This window comes from Melopsittacus undulatus, chromosome 11 (assembly GCF_012275295.1).
Source record: "Melopsittacus undulatus isolate bMelUnd1 chromosome 11, bMelUnd1.mat.Z, whole genome shotgun sequence".
NCBI classification, from domain to species: Eukaryota; Metazoa; Chordata; class Aves; order Psittaciformes; family Psittaculidae; genus Melopsittacus; species Melopsittacus undulatus.
In genome coordinates, this window is record NC_047537.1 from 12,694,664 (window position 1) to 12,710,861 (window position 16,198).

General features: G+C 53.3%; 1 protein-coding gene across 1 annotated transcript; it reads right to left on the reverse strand.

Moving 5' to 3' along the window:
* Window positions 1-9,933: 9,933 nt before the first annotated feature.
* Window positions 9,934-15,150, reverse strand: PIRT (phosphoinositide interacting regulator of transient receptor potential channels). Its single transcript, XM_034067819.1, has 2 exons — window positions 14,970-15,150; window positions 9,934-11,162 (listed from the first exon to the last, which is right to left on the reverse strand). Exons 1-2 carry the CDS (start codon window positions 14,970-14,972, stop codon window positions 10,740-10,742), a joined length of 426 nt encoding a protein of 141 aa, XP_033923710.1. The 5' UTR covers window positions 14,973-15,150; the 3' UTR covers window positions 9,934-10,739.
* Window positions 15,151-16,198: the final 1,048 nt, after the last annotated feature.

A 16,198-nucleotide genomic window follows, 5' to 3' on the forward strand; every position in this document is an offset into this window, starting at 1 on the left:
TTAATCTATTTCAGAGCATTTTAAAATCTAACATTACTTCTGAAGAGTGGCTGTCACCATCAGGAAGGTCTCAAGACCTCTACATTTCCCAACACCAGCAAAGCATCCCTGTGCATGCTGAGCTATAGGTACCTTTTCCCTGAGTGTCCATCTGGCTGATCGATGCTGCAGTGACCACCAGGCCCTTCCCTTCAGTCTATTTTGATGCTCTTCACCAACTGGATGATGCTTTGGAGCTTTTGAGCATGTGGCGCTGCTCCTCCGAGTGCAAGTTTTCATTTTGGCTTTGCCAGATCTGTGGATTAGTTAAAACCAAGCTCCCTGAAGGGGACCTCAATGTTGAATGTGTACCAGAAGGACCAGAAGACGAGGCTGAAGGCCAGCAGCAGAGCTCCCAAGTAAACGAAGAAGTCCCAGGAGCTTAACGGAGCAAAAATTCCCAGGAAGAGGGTGATGATCCCGGCCACATCGCACAGCACGGCCAGGAGCAGTATCACAGCACAGCGGCCCACGAGCCTGGAGACGGTCATGGTGGAGCAAGAGGGGCCAGCAGCATCCCGCAGTCCCTCCTGCCTGCTCTGCTCTGCCGTGCTGCAGGCTGCCAGGAGGAAGTACAAATGTCACAACACACCTTGCAGAACAATCGGGAGGGAGCACACGACACGGCTTTAACCGTTTCATGGCCCTGACATCACCCTGTCCTGGAGCCGTCCCAAGGGGGCTGGGGAAAGGACCTGCCACTGGGGTACCCCAGAAGGGGCTGGGGGTGAGCACATCACACCCAGTCTGCCTAAAGCTGCACGTCTGGTCCTGACCCAGCCCATGGATGGGCTGGCTCCTTTGGTTTGAGAACTGGGGCATCTGCTGGGCAGCATCAGCCATGCCAGGATCCCAGCAAGGCCTGCAGGACACTGGTTCTGACATGCTGGGGGCAGCCTGGAAGCATCCTGCTGCTCCCTCTCTTTATAGGTAAACTGAGGTGCAGGAATTTGTCCACAGTGTCAAAAATGCTTCACCCTTGCAACACCTCCAAAAAGCAGGTCTCACCAGGAAGCCATAAATCAGAGAACCTGTGTCACTGCCCATCCCCAAAATGAGAACCAAGCAAGCCGGTGATGAATCACCAAATAAGGCAAAATTTCTCAGAGCTCCTGGCTGGTCTCTGATCAGCCAGCATCACTCTGTGAGATCCTGGATGTCTCTTCCTCCTCTCTGAGTGACCCTGGGCACATCTTTCCTCTCCTGCCTCTCTGGTCTGTGTGTGCTTGGCAAACAGGTGAAGTCTGAGGGAGGTGGAGCATCCCTTGGCTTGGAGAAAGCCACTGCAAGACATAAGCACTGCATGGCCTGTGCACTAACAGCTGCCTGCCCCATCTCTTGGCCATGCAGAGGATGCCAAAGCTTGAGACAGGATCATTGGTCATGAGGTCAGCATCATGGATTGGAGCAGTACCCAGTGGCAGATACCTACTGGAGTTCGCCTTAGCTCCAGGGAATTCCAGGGACAATACCAGGAGTGTCCCCTCAACCCTCTTGTCAAACCCAAGGCACTCAGGGCCCATTTGCCACCTGAGCCCTGCCACCACTCTGCCATGAGTGAGGTGATGGCTGGATGGAATGAGGAACGCTGCCTACCTTGCCTGAGTGCTTCCTATGCTGCTCAGGGAATAACAGGAGATCCTGTTTGCCACCCACAGCGTGCATCTCACCAAGCACATGGCAGAGGATGCCCAGCATGGCCCCTGTGGTTCTCTCTCCGGCTCTTTTCCAACCTGCTGCTTGCAAACACTCAGCACACAGGGGCTATGAAACCATCTATTCCAGTGCACACTGTTCTCTCCCAGTGGCAAGGACCTGCCTGTTTCAGGAGATATTTTTCCCCCTTATCTGAACAATGAAGACTTCTAAATACCCAAATAAAAACATAACCTCTTATCTGTGCATTATCACCCTCTGGGGCCTGGGGGTGAATCTGCTCTTTGCCAACCCAGCATTAGCCCTGCATTACTCACCGGAGGGCTGGAGGGAAATGCTGGGGCACAGGATCTGACCGCCTGGTTTGCAGGAAACATGCTGTGGAATGGGCTTTCATGGGTGCTCAGCCCAAAAACCCACCCCTTGCCCTCAGCCCCAGCCCTCAGTAAACTCCCTGTGGTCCTCCCAGCTCAGGGGGTCACCCAGAGCTCAGCAGCCAGAGCTTCTCTGGACCCTGAACCTCAGGTTCAGGCTGATCTTGCCTGTACATGGGTGCTCTTCCCTTAGCTAGCAGTGACACAAGGCTCTGAGCTGTGCCCGGCACCTGTGTTGCTGTGGGTGGATGCCTTTTTCCATAGTCCTCTTTCAATGAGCTGCAGCAATAATGGAGGTGGACAGAGGATGGAGAGGGAGTTTTGAGGCTCTTTGCTCCTCAGTTCAGCCACAGTTTGATGAACGCACCAGAGGTTTAGCATTGACAATGATGGAGTTGCTTTGGCCAGGTTTATGATGAGCCCAAGCACTGCTACCCTCTGAAAGGAAGGATGTTTACTGTGTCCCCTCTTGCTCCCAAGCTGTGTCCAGTTCCTGTCTCCTTTGGCTTTACTCAGTCTTTATCTTCTGCTCACTGAATTTCAGGTTGTTCTCCCAGGTGATTTATTGTGGTAGGAGAGCCCCATAAGCTGCCTCAAGACTTTTCTGTCCTTTCTGGACCAGTCTCTGAACCTGACAGGTGTTACCCACATGGGGCAGAGTGGATGTTACCCCAGGAATCCCCCTCAGACCAGTGGTACCCTCCAGAAGCAAACAGTTGGGAGGAAGATGGGTCTGATGCAAGGGCCTCAGGTCAAACCAGCCTGTCCAGCCTCACACTGCAATAGGCTTGTGGCACCTTGATCTCACCAGACTAGATCAAGATGCTTTTGAGAAGAATAAAAAAGAGAGCAAAAAAGCTCGTGGAGGTTGTTGTAAGACAGAAAAAGGCCATTGCTGACCACATTCCAGAAGGTGGGAAAGCTGTGGCAACACCTGTCCCTCTAAAGGAGACACTGTGGTGGGATGGCCTCTCCCATACATCTGCTGTCCCTCCAGGAGAGCTGTGGGGCCAGGGCAGTGTTTATTACTGCAGACAAGGCTTCCTTCCACTGCAGCCTCAGGCTTTCGGGATCCAGATGTTGCAAGGTGAGGACCCTGCATTGCCCTTCAGAGGGTAACAGCCTTGTTCAGATTTGCTCTGTAGGAGGCAGGGTTTTTATCTGGATGCATCTCATCAATGCTGAGCCCTACCAAGCTGTGCATGACAGCAGCAATCTACCCAGGATGGCACAGAAGGAAACGTGATGCACTGCATACAGTCGCTCCCTGAACACAAGGGTTTCCAGATGTTCATTCACCTCCAATCAATGGTTTAGAAGCCTGCAAACAGCTGCATTTTAGTCCAGAGATGCTTAAAAAGAGCAGAAAATGCTGCATGCCTTTTCCTAGCCCATTTCTACCATAGCTGGGAAGATGATGTTAGCGGAAAACACTTGTTCTTGGAGCTGGCCCAGAACAGGTTTGCTGAAGTATGTGGTGAGAGTAAACCAGTTCTTCACTGGGAACAATTAATGTTGCTTCCCTGAGTTACGCATTAGTCAGGAGCAGCAGGAATCTGTGCAGGCGAATGGCAGTGGTCTGACACAGTCTCTGCCTGGTGGCAGTCAATAGTTATTTAACTGCATGTGGAGACAAAGCCAAGAAGGAGCCTTCAGAAAGTTCATCCTCCAGCAGAGGCCGGTGAGCTCCCTGCAGCATGGGCTGAGGTTGGGTGAGACCTGCCTGAGGGTGAGGAGATGGATGGAAAGCACAATGCTGCTTGATGGAGCAACCCAGGCACAGTTCATGCCATGGGGACCTCCAGGCACAGATCCACAGTCTGATGTTGGTTGTGCCTCGGGGGCTCACTGGCTCAACCACCCCGAGTGCAGGACCTCAGATGAGCTCAGCTTTGGCAGGGGTGGGCACAAGGGGACTGGTTCCCCAAGCACCAGCAGCTCCATGCAGGGTCGGAGCACTTTGGGATTGGGTCACAGCTGCAGGACTATGATGGTTACAGGAGCAGAGCTGCTCACCCAGTGCTCTCCTCCCAGGTCTCATGTAGGGAAACCTTCCCTGACCAAATGACAGCTCAGAGAGATTGATATTGAACTCTCAGAAGGAATAGTAAAACCAGCACTGCCGATTGATAAACACAGAATGATTGTACCTCTTCATACATCTGGGAAAGGAGCCCAGACATCGTGGCTGGACAGGAATAGCACTGAATCAGGAAAACCTCCTTTCCCCATTGCACCTTCCTTGCTATGCCCTGGCTTCTGATGCTGAACCCTGGAAAGCATCCCATTGAGAACAACACTTCAAAGCATCCTGACATGTGGAGGTTTAACACATGCTTCCCTCTACTAAAAGAAGCCCCCACACTTTGCAGGACCCTTCACATCCCTGACCAAGGATAGTTGAGACCACTAAGACCACAGCACAGAGGGGATCCAGCACCCTTGGCCTAACTCTGTGCTATGAGCATCACGAAGCTCTGGCTGAAACATAAGCTCTTCTGTGGATACACAGCAGCTGAAAGCTTTTCTGCCAGATCTGCTTATGGTTCCCAGAAGAGGCCAGAAGCTGGAGATCATAGAATCATAGGCTCATGGAAAGGTTTGTGTTGGAAGGGACCTTAAAGCTCATCCAGTGAGCAGGGACACCTTCCACTAGAGCAGGCTGCAGTTCCCTGCTGGAACATGGAGTGTGGAGCATAGGGTCTGGTCTGAACTCCACTTATACCCATGCCCGGACCAGCCCTTAGGGTCCCACTTTGGGCTGTTGTGCCCATGGATTGTGCCACGTTTTGCACAGTGCTTGGGATAGGGATAAACCAGCAGCTCTCCTTCCAGCTCTGCTTGCCTTCCAGCCCTGAGTGAAGCCTAAACCTGTGTCTTTGAACTCCAGCATAGGGAAGGGGTGGCTGGAAACTGCAGGGCAGTGTAAGCAGCACTGCCAGAGTGTTCCTGAGCTGTACCAGTCCCAGCTCCACATGCCTGTGTGTCAGTCACTGGTGCTGGAGCTGCTGCCAGGGCTGATTGCATTAGGTGCTGGAGGAGCAGACACACTGTCCCAGGGCACTGCTGCTGGGAGCACTCATGAGCTCTATGACTGCCCAGGGTGTGAGTGCGGGTCCGAGCCAGCTCTCACTTGTTGGATCCACTGTGATGGGTTTAGAGCAGAGCCTGCAGCACCGGCCACGCTGCTCCTGAGGCCCTCACAGATGGGGCTGAGCCGGGATGGGATTCTCCCCCTCTGCTCAACAGCATGGCTGGAGGCATTCCTGCCCTGGGGACACACCGGTCACAGCAGCACCGCTCCTGAGTGAGAAACAGCCAGATTTATCACCCCTGGTGTGGGCTGGTGGAAGCTCAGCTCCAGCATTCCCTCTCCTCCCTCAGCAATCTTAAGGGGCAAAGCTGGGGCATGTTTGCTCATAGCTGCCTCTTGCAGCTTCCCTGTGCCCTTCTCAGCAGTGTCACGGTGTAAAGCTGAGCTGGTCCAATAGTTCCCATAAGCCTAACAACTGGTGCTAAAATAGGAAGGGCTGGGGTCTTTGGTAGGGTTTAAAACTCACTGTGGGCACTGAGAGTCCTCTGGAAGTCATTACTCTTGTCACTGCGCAGGAAGGACAGGGAAGAGCTGCTGCTGGCTCTGAGTGAGAGATGAGCCCCCCGTGTGCTGTGCTGCACCCCCAGAGCATGAGCAGCAGCTCAGGGAGGGGATCCTGCCCCTCTGCTGTGCTCTGGGGAGCCCCCCCTGCAGCCCTGATCCAGCTCTGGGGCAGCAGCACAAGAGGGACCTGGAGCTGTTGGAGCGAGGCCAGAGGAGGCCATGGAGGTGCTGCGAGGGCTGGAGCAGCTCTGCTCTGGAGCCAGGCTGAGAGAGCTGGGCTGGGGCAGCCTGGACAAGAGAAGGCTCCTGAAGGGGAGAACTGAGAGCAGCTCCAGTGCCTAAAGGGGCTGCAGGAAAGCTGGAGAGGGGCTTGGGACAAGGGCCTGTAGGGACAGGCCAAGGGGAATGGCTTGAACCTGCCAGAACAGGGGAGGCTGAGATGAGCTCTTAGGCAGAAGCTGTTCCCTGGGAGGGTGCTGAGGCGCTGGCACAGGGTGCCCAGAGAAGCTGTGGCTGCCCCATCCCTGGCAGTGTTCAAGGCCAGGTTGGACACAGGGGCTTGGAGCAGCTGCTCCAGTGGAAGGTGTCCCTGCTCGTGGCAGGGGTTGGAGCTGGAGGAGCTTCAAGGTCCCTTCCAACCCAAACTATTCCATGGGTGATTGCAGACATTTGCTCTTTATGGGGCAAGGAAACACCAGCAGCACCTCAGGGTGCACACTGAACTGGAGCTCATACCCAGATGTGGGCATGAAGGTGATATCACAGTGGGAATTCAGGATATCAGCCCCCATGATTCCACGAGCCCTGGGCCATGTTTCCAGGAAGAAGTGGTGGAATACTGTAGAGTCATAGGATCATAGAATATGTGCACTTACAGACACTGATGATCACCTGCCTCCTTCCACAGTGAGATCATTTATGCCACAGAGGAGGGGGATCAGTGCTAGTGCCATCCCCATCTGCAGCTGCAGAGATCTGCCCGTTACACCCAGGATGAATCCAGTTAATGTGAAGTGAGATAAAACCTCTCTAACATCCTCGGAGAGAGGGGTGCAACAGGGGTGGGCAGTGCCTTTGGGCTGGTTTAACTGCTGCTCCAGCCCAGGAATGGCGAGAGGGCTGCAGGCCCTGCAGCAGGGTGTCATCGCAACAGAGCCTGCTGACCTTTGAGATGCAGGAGGAGCATTTCCTCTTTGGATTGCTCTGCAGAGATAATGAATTTTGTAATGGATTTCCTGTTCTTTTTATAGCACAGGGGAGCTGGCAGATCACTGCTGAGATGCTTCAGCTGGGGCCGGGCTGTAATCGCGTTTGCTGCATAACCTGATATTTTCTTAAAACATGGTTTTCTTGGGCTTGATGGGCAGCATTGCACCGGGATTCAAACAGGCTTCAGTGGGAGCAGAGAGGAATATTGGGGAGCAGTCAAACAGTGCTTAGGGGGAATAACCCAAAGACATGAACTATGTCCTGTGATAAGATCAAAGGTCCCTCTCACCAGTGCTGACTCCAGCTGTGGAAGGAGGAGAAAGCACATGTGCCCAGCCCTTTCTGACATCTCCCAATGGACTTCTCCACATCCACCAGTGTTATGTTATAGAAGTTAAAGGGCACATCCCTCTGTTGCTTCTGCTGTCTCTTGTTTGATTTGTTGCCCATAAACCCACCTTGAACCCATGCTCCAGCTCATCCTCTCTCACTTCAAGAGAACAATTTAATTGCCCAGTGCTGGGAGCTCCTTGCATCAGATGCACAAATGCAAAGTCCACCCAGTGTCCCAGCTGCAATCAGGCATTTTTAACCTGTGCAACTAAGTGGAGAGTGCCCACTCTGCTGCTGGACTTCCATCTGCATGTTCATCTCAAAGCTGTTAATCTGGCTTTCCCTTCAGGTAACATTTCTTTCACTGTCTCCCGGCAGATCTGGGCAGCAAATGGAAGGATCCATCTGATCAATTCCCTCTCATCTTTCTCCTCCTTTTTTGCTGATTCCTGGGCTATTGCCTTCCACTCACCTGTGCAGGCTTCATCCTCTCGCCAGGCACTGTCCTGTGCCCCTCATGTCCTCCTCATCCACTGAGCACATCCACCTACCTGAGACCCATGGCAGTGCCCTGCAGAACCAGCCCCACTCTGCCTCCTCCTGATGTCCTCAGTGAGCCCCCTGCATGATGCCCCTGGACACAACCATCCTCTGCCCCAAACACCCCATGGTTCAGCCTCCCCTCTCTACCAGCAGGCACAAACCAACAGACATCAGACCAGAGCAGCAGCAGCAGCATCCCTTCGGAAATCTTTGCTTTAATTAAACCTCATATTCCTGTTAGAAACAACCAGTCTGGAATCCCATTAAATTCTTGGTCTCAGTGACTTCTTATCATATTAACATTGCACTGACTGCCTCTTTATCCTTGGTTGTGAGACATGGAAAGCAGGACCTCTGCTCCCCCTCTCCAAGCCATTTGGTACTCCTGGTCCTATTGCATCCTTCAGGACACCCATTTATGACCAGATCTTCAGACTGCAGCTGGTCACAACCTGGTGATGTTCTTCATGCTGCTCCATGGTTTCCCACTCCTGAGTCCTGACATTAGACTGATTTCTGCCTTCAGCTGCCCCCAGAGCAGGAGTTTTGGGTGAGTGTCCTCTGCCCATGGCAGCTAAATCAATAGAGTCCTGCCTAGTGCAGGATTGCACAACCAAGGAGAGCGTTGTGTGGTGTGGTGGATGGCTGAGGAGCTGGGTCCAGCGCCAGATCACACACCTTGTCCATCCCATTCACAAACCTGGCACTGGCTGGCAGGAGACACACACACGTCTGCACCAGCCAGGAAACCAAGCTCAGGGCCAGGCTGCGCTGGGGCAAAGGGATGTGTGCTACTGGAATACTCATAATCCAGCTGTGTCAGCTTCCTGACTGGGAGCTGCTTCCTCGAGGTCTCCAGCACTGGTGGAGGGGATCTCCCAGTGCGTGGCACTGGCCAGCCTTGGTCACATACAGGTGGGAGCCTGGCAGCAGTGTTGAGGTGAGCCCAAGCTCCCTGGTTAATCGTGTGAGCCAGACTGTGGTAGCACGAAAGCTTCCACTTGATGGCCATGAGTACCTTGGACCATACTTGCAGACAGAAAAGATGATGTGGCACCAGGTTCAGAAATAAGGGAGTTTAACCAGGGATGGCCAGGATGAGGTTAAATATTGTCCCACAGGGAATGAACTCTTGGTCCTGAGCACAATTCCCACACCTACACCTTCATGATCCTTGACTACAGTGAGCACATCTCCCTTCTAACCAACCTGCTGGGTGTCTGTTGGCCTGGAGCAGCAGGATCTGTTACCCGCTGCTTTTGCAGTGTCTCCTGATGCTGTGCAGAGCTTCCAGCATGTCTGGCATATTAGAGAGCTTGATGGGATTGTGGCTCCAGGATGGTGCAGAGACTGAAAGTACAAATGATTAGGAAAAGTGGGCAATGCAGGAGGAGGTGGACATGTTGGTTGTACAGCTGCCATTAAACAGTGCTCTGGAGCAGCCTCTGCCTTGGCTCTGGGCTGCTGTTAGCTGGGAGGTGGACATTAACCAGGAGAAAAAAGAGAAGAGGGGAGATTCAGGTTAGATATAAGGAAGAGGCTCTTCCCTTCCCTCATTAGCAGCAGCTGATGGAGGCTAGCACACCCTGTCCATTGGAAACCAAAGAGCAAACACAATGCAAATTGCCTCAGCACACCCCTCTTCCCACTTGGAAGAGCCAATGGGGCTGCCTCAGCTTCCCCATGTACGTGCAGCCTACAAAGAGGACCTTGGTGAGGTCTCCTTTCTGTGTTTCCCTTCTGCTTCTGATCAGCACCAGATACCTCCTCATGCTGCAGAGGTTGTTGTGCTGGGGAGCCCGGCTGGGCTGACCAAGGGCTGCAGTGGGATCCAGGCTGGATCAGCACTGCTGGAAAACCCGACTCTCATCAGTGCCTGAACGCAGAGCTGGGACCTGGGTGTTATGGGCATGTTTGTATTAACCCAGATCTGCTGTCCAGGCTGAGACCAGTTCTTCAGACTGAGAACTTGTATTTTGAATTTGCCTTTTAAAGTAAATCAGGCCTGCTTAAAACATAGAATAAAAGCAAAAACCACGTGGAAAGGAGCCATGCTTTCCCTGGTGAATCGCCCCAGGGCATATGTTTATTAAAGGCAGAAACAGAGTGGTAGAGATAAGGAACCTGTCTTTCTGCCTGTGGTCCAGTTCTGATTGCATGAATAGGCTGATGGTTATGGTTTATGGGTGGCTCTGCAGACAGCATCAGTGCAAACAGAGAAGCTTTGTTGCTGCAGGCCTTTGGGAAACACCCTCTGCAAGTGGGAGCAAAGAATGCTGCTCGTGATGCTGCTCCTCACCTTGACCCTTCAGAGCAATAAATAAAGCTTGTGAATGCTCCACTCTGAGCAAGGAGTGAGCTCCAGTTTGCAGCCATGTCTTAGCCAGCAGCTGTAACACATCAATGACAGGACATTGCCTATGGGCATTACATCTGGTCCTCCTGAGCTTTGGTGCTGCCTGTTCTGGCAGCCTCCTCTGCTACAAAGCACTCTGGAACTACATTGTCCTGCTTCTGTGCTGACCCTGGATGAACCATCTCTCGTCTCCCAGCTTCTACAGCTGAGCTGCAGTTTGCAGTCAGCAATGTTCACACCAGGCTTCACTCACGTTCTGTAGCCAGTTGATTCCTCTCTGCTGATGCATCTTGCAGAAGCTGCTGGGTGAAAGCAGGTTACATGGGAGCTTTGCTTTCCCCAGTATGTGATGGTGGGTTGATCACTGGACAGGAGGGTGATGCAGAGAGCTTGGAACCTGCCATGCGGGGCTCAGCTGCAAAATCCTGATCTCTTTTCTCTGGGGTTACTTGGATGAAATACAAAGTTCATTTTCCCACTGGAGGCTGATACAGTGCATTTCAACTGTAGGGAAGAGACTTAATGGGATGAAATCCTCTAGGAGAGTACAGGGACATGGTTCTTACTACAGCTAACCAACAGAGGTGTGTAGAGAGGATGAGAGCCTTCCCAGGAAGGTCCTGGGCTGCCCTCAGCGGTTAAAGAAGAAGGACCTGAGGGTCTGCAGACACTTTGACTTCTGTCTCTGCTTCTGCTTCTTCCGGATGATGGGGATCCAGACCAGGCCACAGACAAGGAGCATCAGTCCCAGGGACAGGAAAGCTGGACCACACATTTTGTAGATTTTTTTGTTGCTGCTTTGGAGGCAAGTCAGGCTGGTGATGACCACCCCGAAGAGGAAGATGCCTGCTCCAACAGACATGACAATGAGCGGCTTCTGATATATGTTCCACTTGCTTCTGGATGTGTTGGTCCAGACAGACTCGCTCCGGGAGCTGCTGCAGAGGGTGCTGGCTGTGTTACTGGTCAGCAGCTCCTTGGACTGAGGAGACTTCTGACTCCCATCAGGGCTCCTGGGGGGAATTTCCATGGCCACAGGATCTGGAGAGGAGACCTGAGATGGACAAAAGAGAAAAAGCAGAGCAGGGCTAGTGGTGAAGGATGGATTGGGTGCTTTCCATTTGGTCATTAATCAGTGTCAAGTCAAATAAAGGTGGAGAAGGCTTTGTGGGTCACTGTAAGGAGAGAAGAACATCACACCTATGAGAGCAGTGAGATTTACAAATAGGCAACAGGGTACTGCAGGTAGGCTGGGATGGGGGTGCCTGCAGTGTCCCACTGCCCTCCCATGAACTGTAGGACTTCTGCAGTCTTTGTCCCTGTCCTTAGACCTTCCAGCTCACCAGCTTCCAGCTCCCACAGGGATTCAGTGGTGGGATCCCACAGGTGTCCATTGGAACCCACTACCCTGAGCCTCCTTGGGCTCTTGGCTGCTTTCAGGGCAGTAGCAGGGTGCTGCTAGCAGGGCTGGTGATGCTGCCTGTATCCCTGGACCCGCTTTCCCTCTTAGATCCCAATTACACTTCAGCACCTTGTGGCATGGTCATGTCTCCCTCTTGCAAGTGGGGAAACTGAGGCATAGGTGTGCTATGTGGGAGAGCAGAAAGCACCCTCCTATGGGCTGAGTGCTTCCTTTGGGCCCTGAGGTTTGCTGTTCCTCACTGCCACATCCAGCCTCGATGTGTCAGCCTTCCACTAGTGGCTACACAGGAGCTTCTCATTTCCTATTTGAATGCACAGATGGGAGATGAGGAAATGCTCATTGTATAGGGAATGTTTCTGCAGCTGGAAGCTGGGTAGGATGCTGAGGGAGGGCTCTTGCGCTCAGCAGCAGGAGCACACCAACATGCTCTGCCCTGCTATGGCAGGGTCAGCAGGGTGGCTTTTCAGCACATTAGTTTTCCACCAGCTCAGGGGGGAAATGCATTTTCCCAGAAACAAAGTGCCTTTAGCACAGAGAAAACATTCTGGTAAATGGGAAGGGCTGAGCATTACATTAACCACTATTTCCTTAGGACTCTGCTGAGGAGACAAAGGCAGGAGGCTGGATCTGGGAGTGCTCCTGATGTACAGCCAGCCCTGCTGCTGGGAAGCCCAGCAGAGGTGAACCCATGAAGGTACCGGGGCTGGGGCTGATTCACACCCAGGAATCATCATTTCTACAAAGCAAACTCCTGCCTGAGCCAACGGCTTTTATCCCAGGGGCTCGGTGGTGTCAGCAGGGTGGGACTGCCCTGTCCTCTGATGGACACTCAGCTGTCCACACATGGGGATGCTCTGCACCACGTGAGCTTTGAGCCTGAGTGGGCTTGGATTTGAAGCACCTGAAGCACTCTGCTCCAGCCCTAGGCACTGTCCTAAGGAAACCTCCTTGTATTTGGCTTATACTGGGTCCAGTCCCGGTATAGGGATGCTGATGCCTGGGTACCAGCCAGCACCTCCCTTATTCTTCACCCTGTGTCCCCTGCCAAGGGTTGTGATTTGTTCTGAGAAGAAACAGACATAGTTTTTCAGTTGAGCCCCCCCAGGACAGACACTGGTACAGAAATGCAGATCTGGTGGTATCCAGGTGTTTTCTGATGTTTCAGGTTTGCCAGACTTGGACCAACAAGCAAAAATCAAAAGGCAAGAGCAATGGACACGATTTGCATCCTTCCTATCTTCAGCTTTCACCCCTCTCTCTTGAACCAGGAAAGATGGAGCAGAAGAGGGGACAGGTTTCTGCCATCCTGATGTGTCTTCAGCACTTGATCAGGGGTGATCAAGCACTTGACAAGGCAGGTGACTTTTGGCATAGTAACAAGCTGTGGTTTCTGTTTTCTCTTCTCTTTTGAGCTGCAAGCTGGACGGATGGCAGTGAAGGATGCTGACCCCTTGGTTTTGGAGCAGCAGGAGCTGTCATGAGATGTTACTTTGATGGCTACAGCTGCATTGGACATGCAGGGGATTGGACACAACTTCCTCTGCTCACCTCATTGCTCCTGTAAGTTCTGGCTCCAGGCAGCCACAGGCTCCTCAGACAAAACCAGATACTGACAGTGATGTCCAGTTCCTGAGGAGACACCAAGGCTGGATCTGCCTCCACCAACCCATTTGTTCTGCTTCCACCTATGCACCCATGCAACCTGCACTGGAGTCAGCCCAGACCTCCAGAAAACCCACCAGCTCTGCAGAGATGTGCCCAGATCCTGGATAACTTCTTGCTTGTCTGATGTGTGCCGTCTGCTTGCCATCTGACTTGCTCATAGCATTGCTGGGTCATGATCCCCTTACTCCAGCTCAAACTTTTCACGGCATCACAGAATCCCAGACTGGTTTGTGTTGGAAGGGACGTTAAAGCTCATCCAGTTCCAACCCCTGCCATGGCAAAGACCCTCTCTAGGTTTCTTTAGGCACTGGAGCTGCTTTAGAGTCTCCCCAAAGCCTGAAATTTCACACCACATAGTCACTGGCGTTTCTTGGCTTTAACCTTGTAACATCCATTGTGGAGAGATTTATGCTCAAGCCACTGTATGATTTTAATTTGGCTTTGTGATTGGAAATCTGCTTTCTGCTCTGGAGAAACGCCCAGATCTCATCTCTCAGCAGGCTGATGCAGCCTGTGCTGCCCCATCGCTCAGGCACCCTGCTCCCTGCCTTGCCCGTGTGCTGCTGCCCTGCCTCCACACTCAGGGGTACTCTGAGCTCTGCAGAGCATTAACGTCTGGCTCTTGCAGAAACCATCATCTTCCGCTCAGGTTTGCACTTACACCAGAGTGGATGTTTCCTCCCCGGTTTGTTTTCTGACAAACCCACCCCTCTCACCACAATTCCCAGACATTGACCATTTCTGTAGCACTTCCTGGCAGAGCATGGCTCTGGTCACACCTTTCCTCACTGTTGGCTAGGGAAGGATTTCACTCCATGCAAGTGCCTGGGACGTTGTCTGTGATGCATGCAGTCCACCCCACCCTAGGTTCTGGGACGCTGCAGTGGTGGCCAGAGCGGAGCAACAGCCTGATCTGAAGGGTCTGGTCCTGTGCACAGACCTGTCTCCTCCCTGCTATGCAAGAGCGTGATTTACTTTCTCAATTCCGTCCTCAGTCTGCCCATCTCATTTTCATTTGGGTGGCAGCCCTGGTTCTATGAGTCCTGACTCTTTGATTATGGTGGACTGCATGCAGCTTTGGGACAGCAGCACAAGAGGGATATGGAGCTGTTGGAGAAAGTCCAGAGGAAGCCATGGAGATGTCAGGGGGGGTGGAACTAGATGATTTTAAGGTTCTTTCCAACCCTAACTATTCTATGATTCTATGCTGCGAGGGCTGGAGCAGCTCTGCTCTGGAGCCAGGCTGAGAGAGCTGGGCTGGGGCAGCCTGGACAAGAGAAGGCTCCTGAAGGGGAGACCTGAGAGCAGCTCCAGTGCCTAAAGGGGCTGCAGGAAAGCTGGAGAGGGGCTTGGGACAAGGGTCTGTAGGAACAGGCCAAGGGGAATGGCTTGAACCTGCCAGAACAGGGGAGACTGAGATGAGCTCTTAGGCAGAAGCTCTTCCCTGTGAGGGTGCTGAGGCACTGGCACAGGGTGCCCAGAGAAGCTGTGGCTGCCCCATCCCTGGCAGTGTTCAAGGCCAGGTTGGACACAGGGGCTTGGAGCAAACTGCTCCAGTGGAAGGGGTCCCTGCTCGTGGCAGGGGTTGGAGCTGGAGGAGCTTTAAGGTTCTTTCCAACCCAAACCATTCCATAGTTCTATTAGTCTGAGGGTGCTGGGGCTGGAGGCTGTTCCTGGTGGAGGTGGGCTCTGCCCTGCTCACAGGGAGGTGCTGATGTGGGGCAGGACCCTGTGAGCTGTGAGGGCAGGACCGAGTGCTGGGAGCTCACTCACCATTCCGAGCCTCTGCTGTCCCGGCTGTCCCTGGTGTGTAGCTGGTCACTGCAGGACGTGGGGCAGGCAGTAGCACTGAACATCCCCTGAGCTCCTCATGGACGAACCCAGCCACCGGCTCCTGCAGGCACCACAGGGGCGGCTCAGAGCATCCGGCTTCCTGCTGCTGTGTCAGCCCCAGAGGTTGGATCCGGAGTGGGCTCTGCTCTGGGAGGAGACAGAGAGAGCTGAGCAGTGACAGGCATCAGTGCTCACACCCCATCCTCTCTCTTCCCATCCTCACGTCCCTGCTGACCTCAGAGTGTGGATCGGGCTGGCAGTGGCTGCGTAGGCTGTCCCAGCACACTGGCTGCTCCGCTCCAAGACCAGGGCTGGAGGAACAACTTGTCAGGGGGTCTCCCATCATCCACAAACCCCACCAGATCATGGGTGTAAACCGAGATGGAACCAGTGTCCATTTGCTGGTGCAGCAGAGCTGGGTTGGGCCCAGCCGCCTGCATCCCCTGGGAGCAGCTTTCCAGCATCACCTGGAGTTTAGGCAGTCCCAGCAACACACACAGGGTCTTGCTGAGCAAAGAACAACTGCAAGTCCCTTCTTGGAGCACAGCAAGAGGATGACCCCAGCCTTGCTGTGCTGTATCCCCTCTTTCCCACCACCCTAGAGCCAAACCCATGGAAACCCATCCTACTTACACTGGATGGTGAGGAACGGCTGCCCACCACTCCGGCAGTGGGACAGGCTGCAGCAGAAGGTCCCACTCTCCTAAGCCAGGCTCACCCCAAGCCTCACATCCCTCAGGATGTTGTCTAATGTGCTCTGTTGAGTCTAATAAACAATGGAGCACATCCCAGCTCTGATGATCTCACCAGACTATCAGTATATTGTTTAACTCTTTGCTTCCCTGCCTCGGGCCCCTGCAGAGCTGTCTGCCGGGCAGCTTGCCTGGGAGCCTTCTATAGGAGGCTGCAGTCTGGGAGGCAGTGCAATGGTGTGCCAGGGTGGGTTGGTGCTTGGAGTAAGGATCTAGGATTGGGGTTGTTGCTGATCCACACTTGGATCATCAGCAAGTTCCTGAATCACATCTGGACTGCAAATTCTGCACTCTCCAAACAAGGGTTGTAGTGACTGCAAAATGCTCTGAGGCTCCTTGGTGAGACATTACAGGAATGCAAGATATGAGCAACCAGCTATTAATTAGCATCCTGACTCCATTACAAGGAGGGGGATG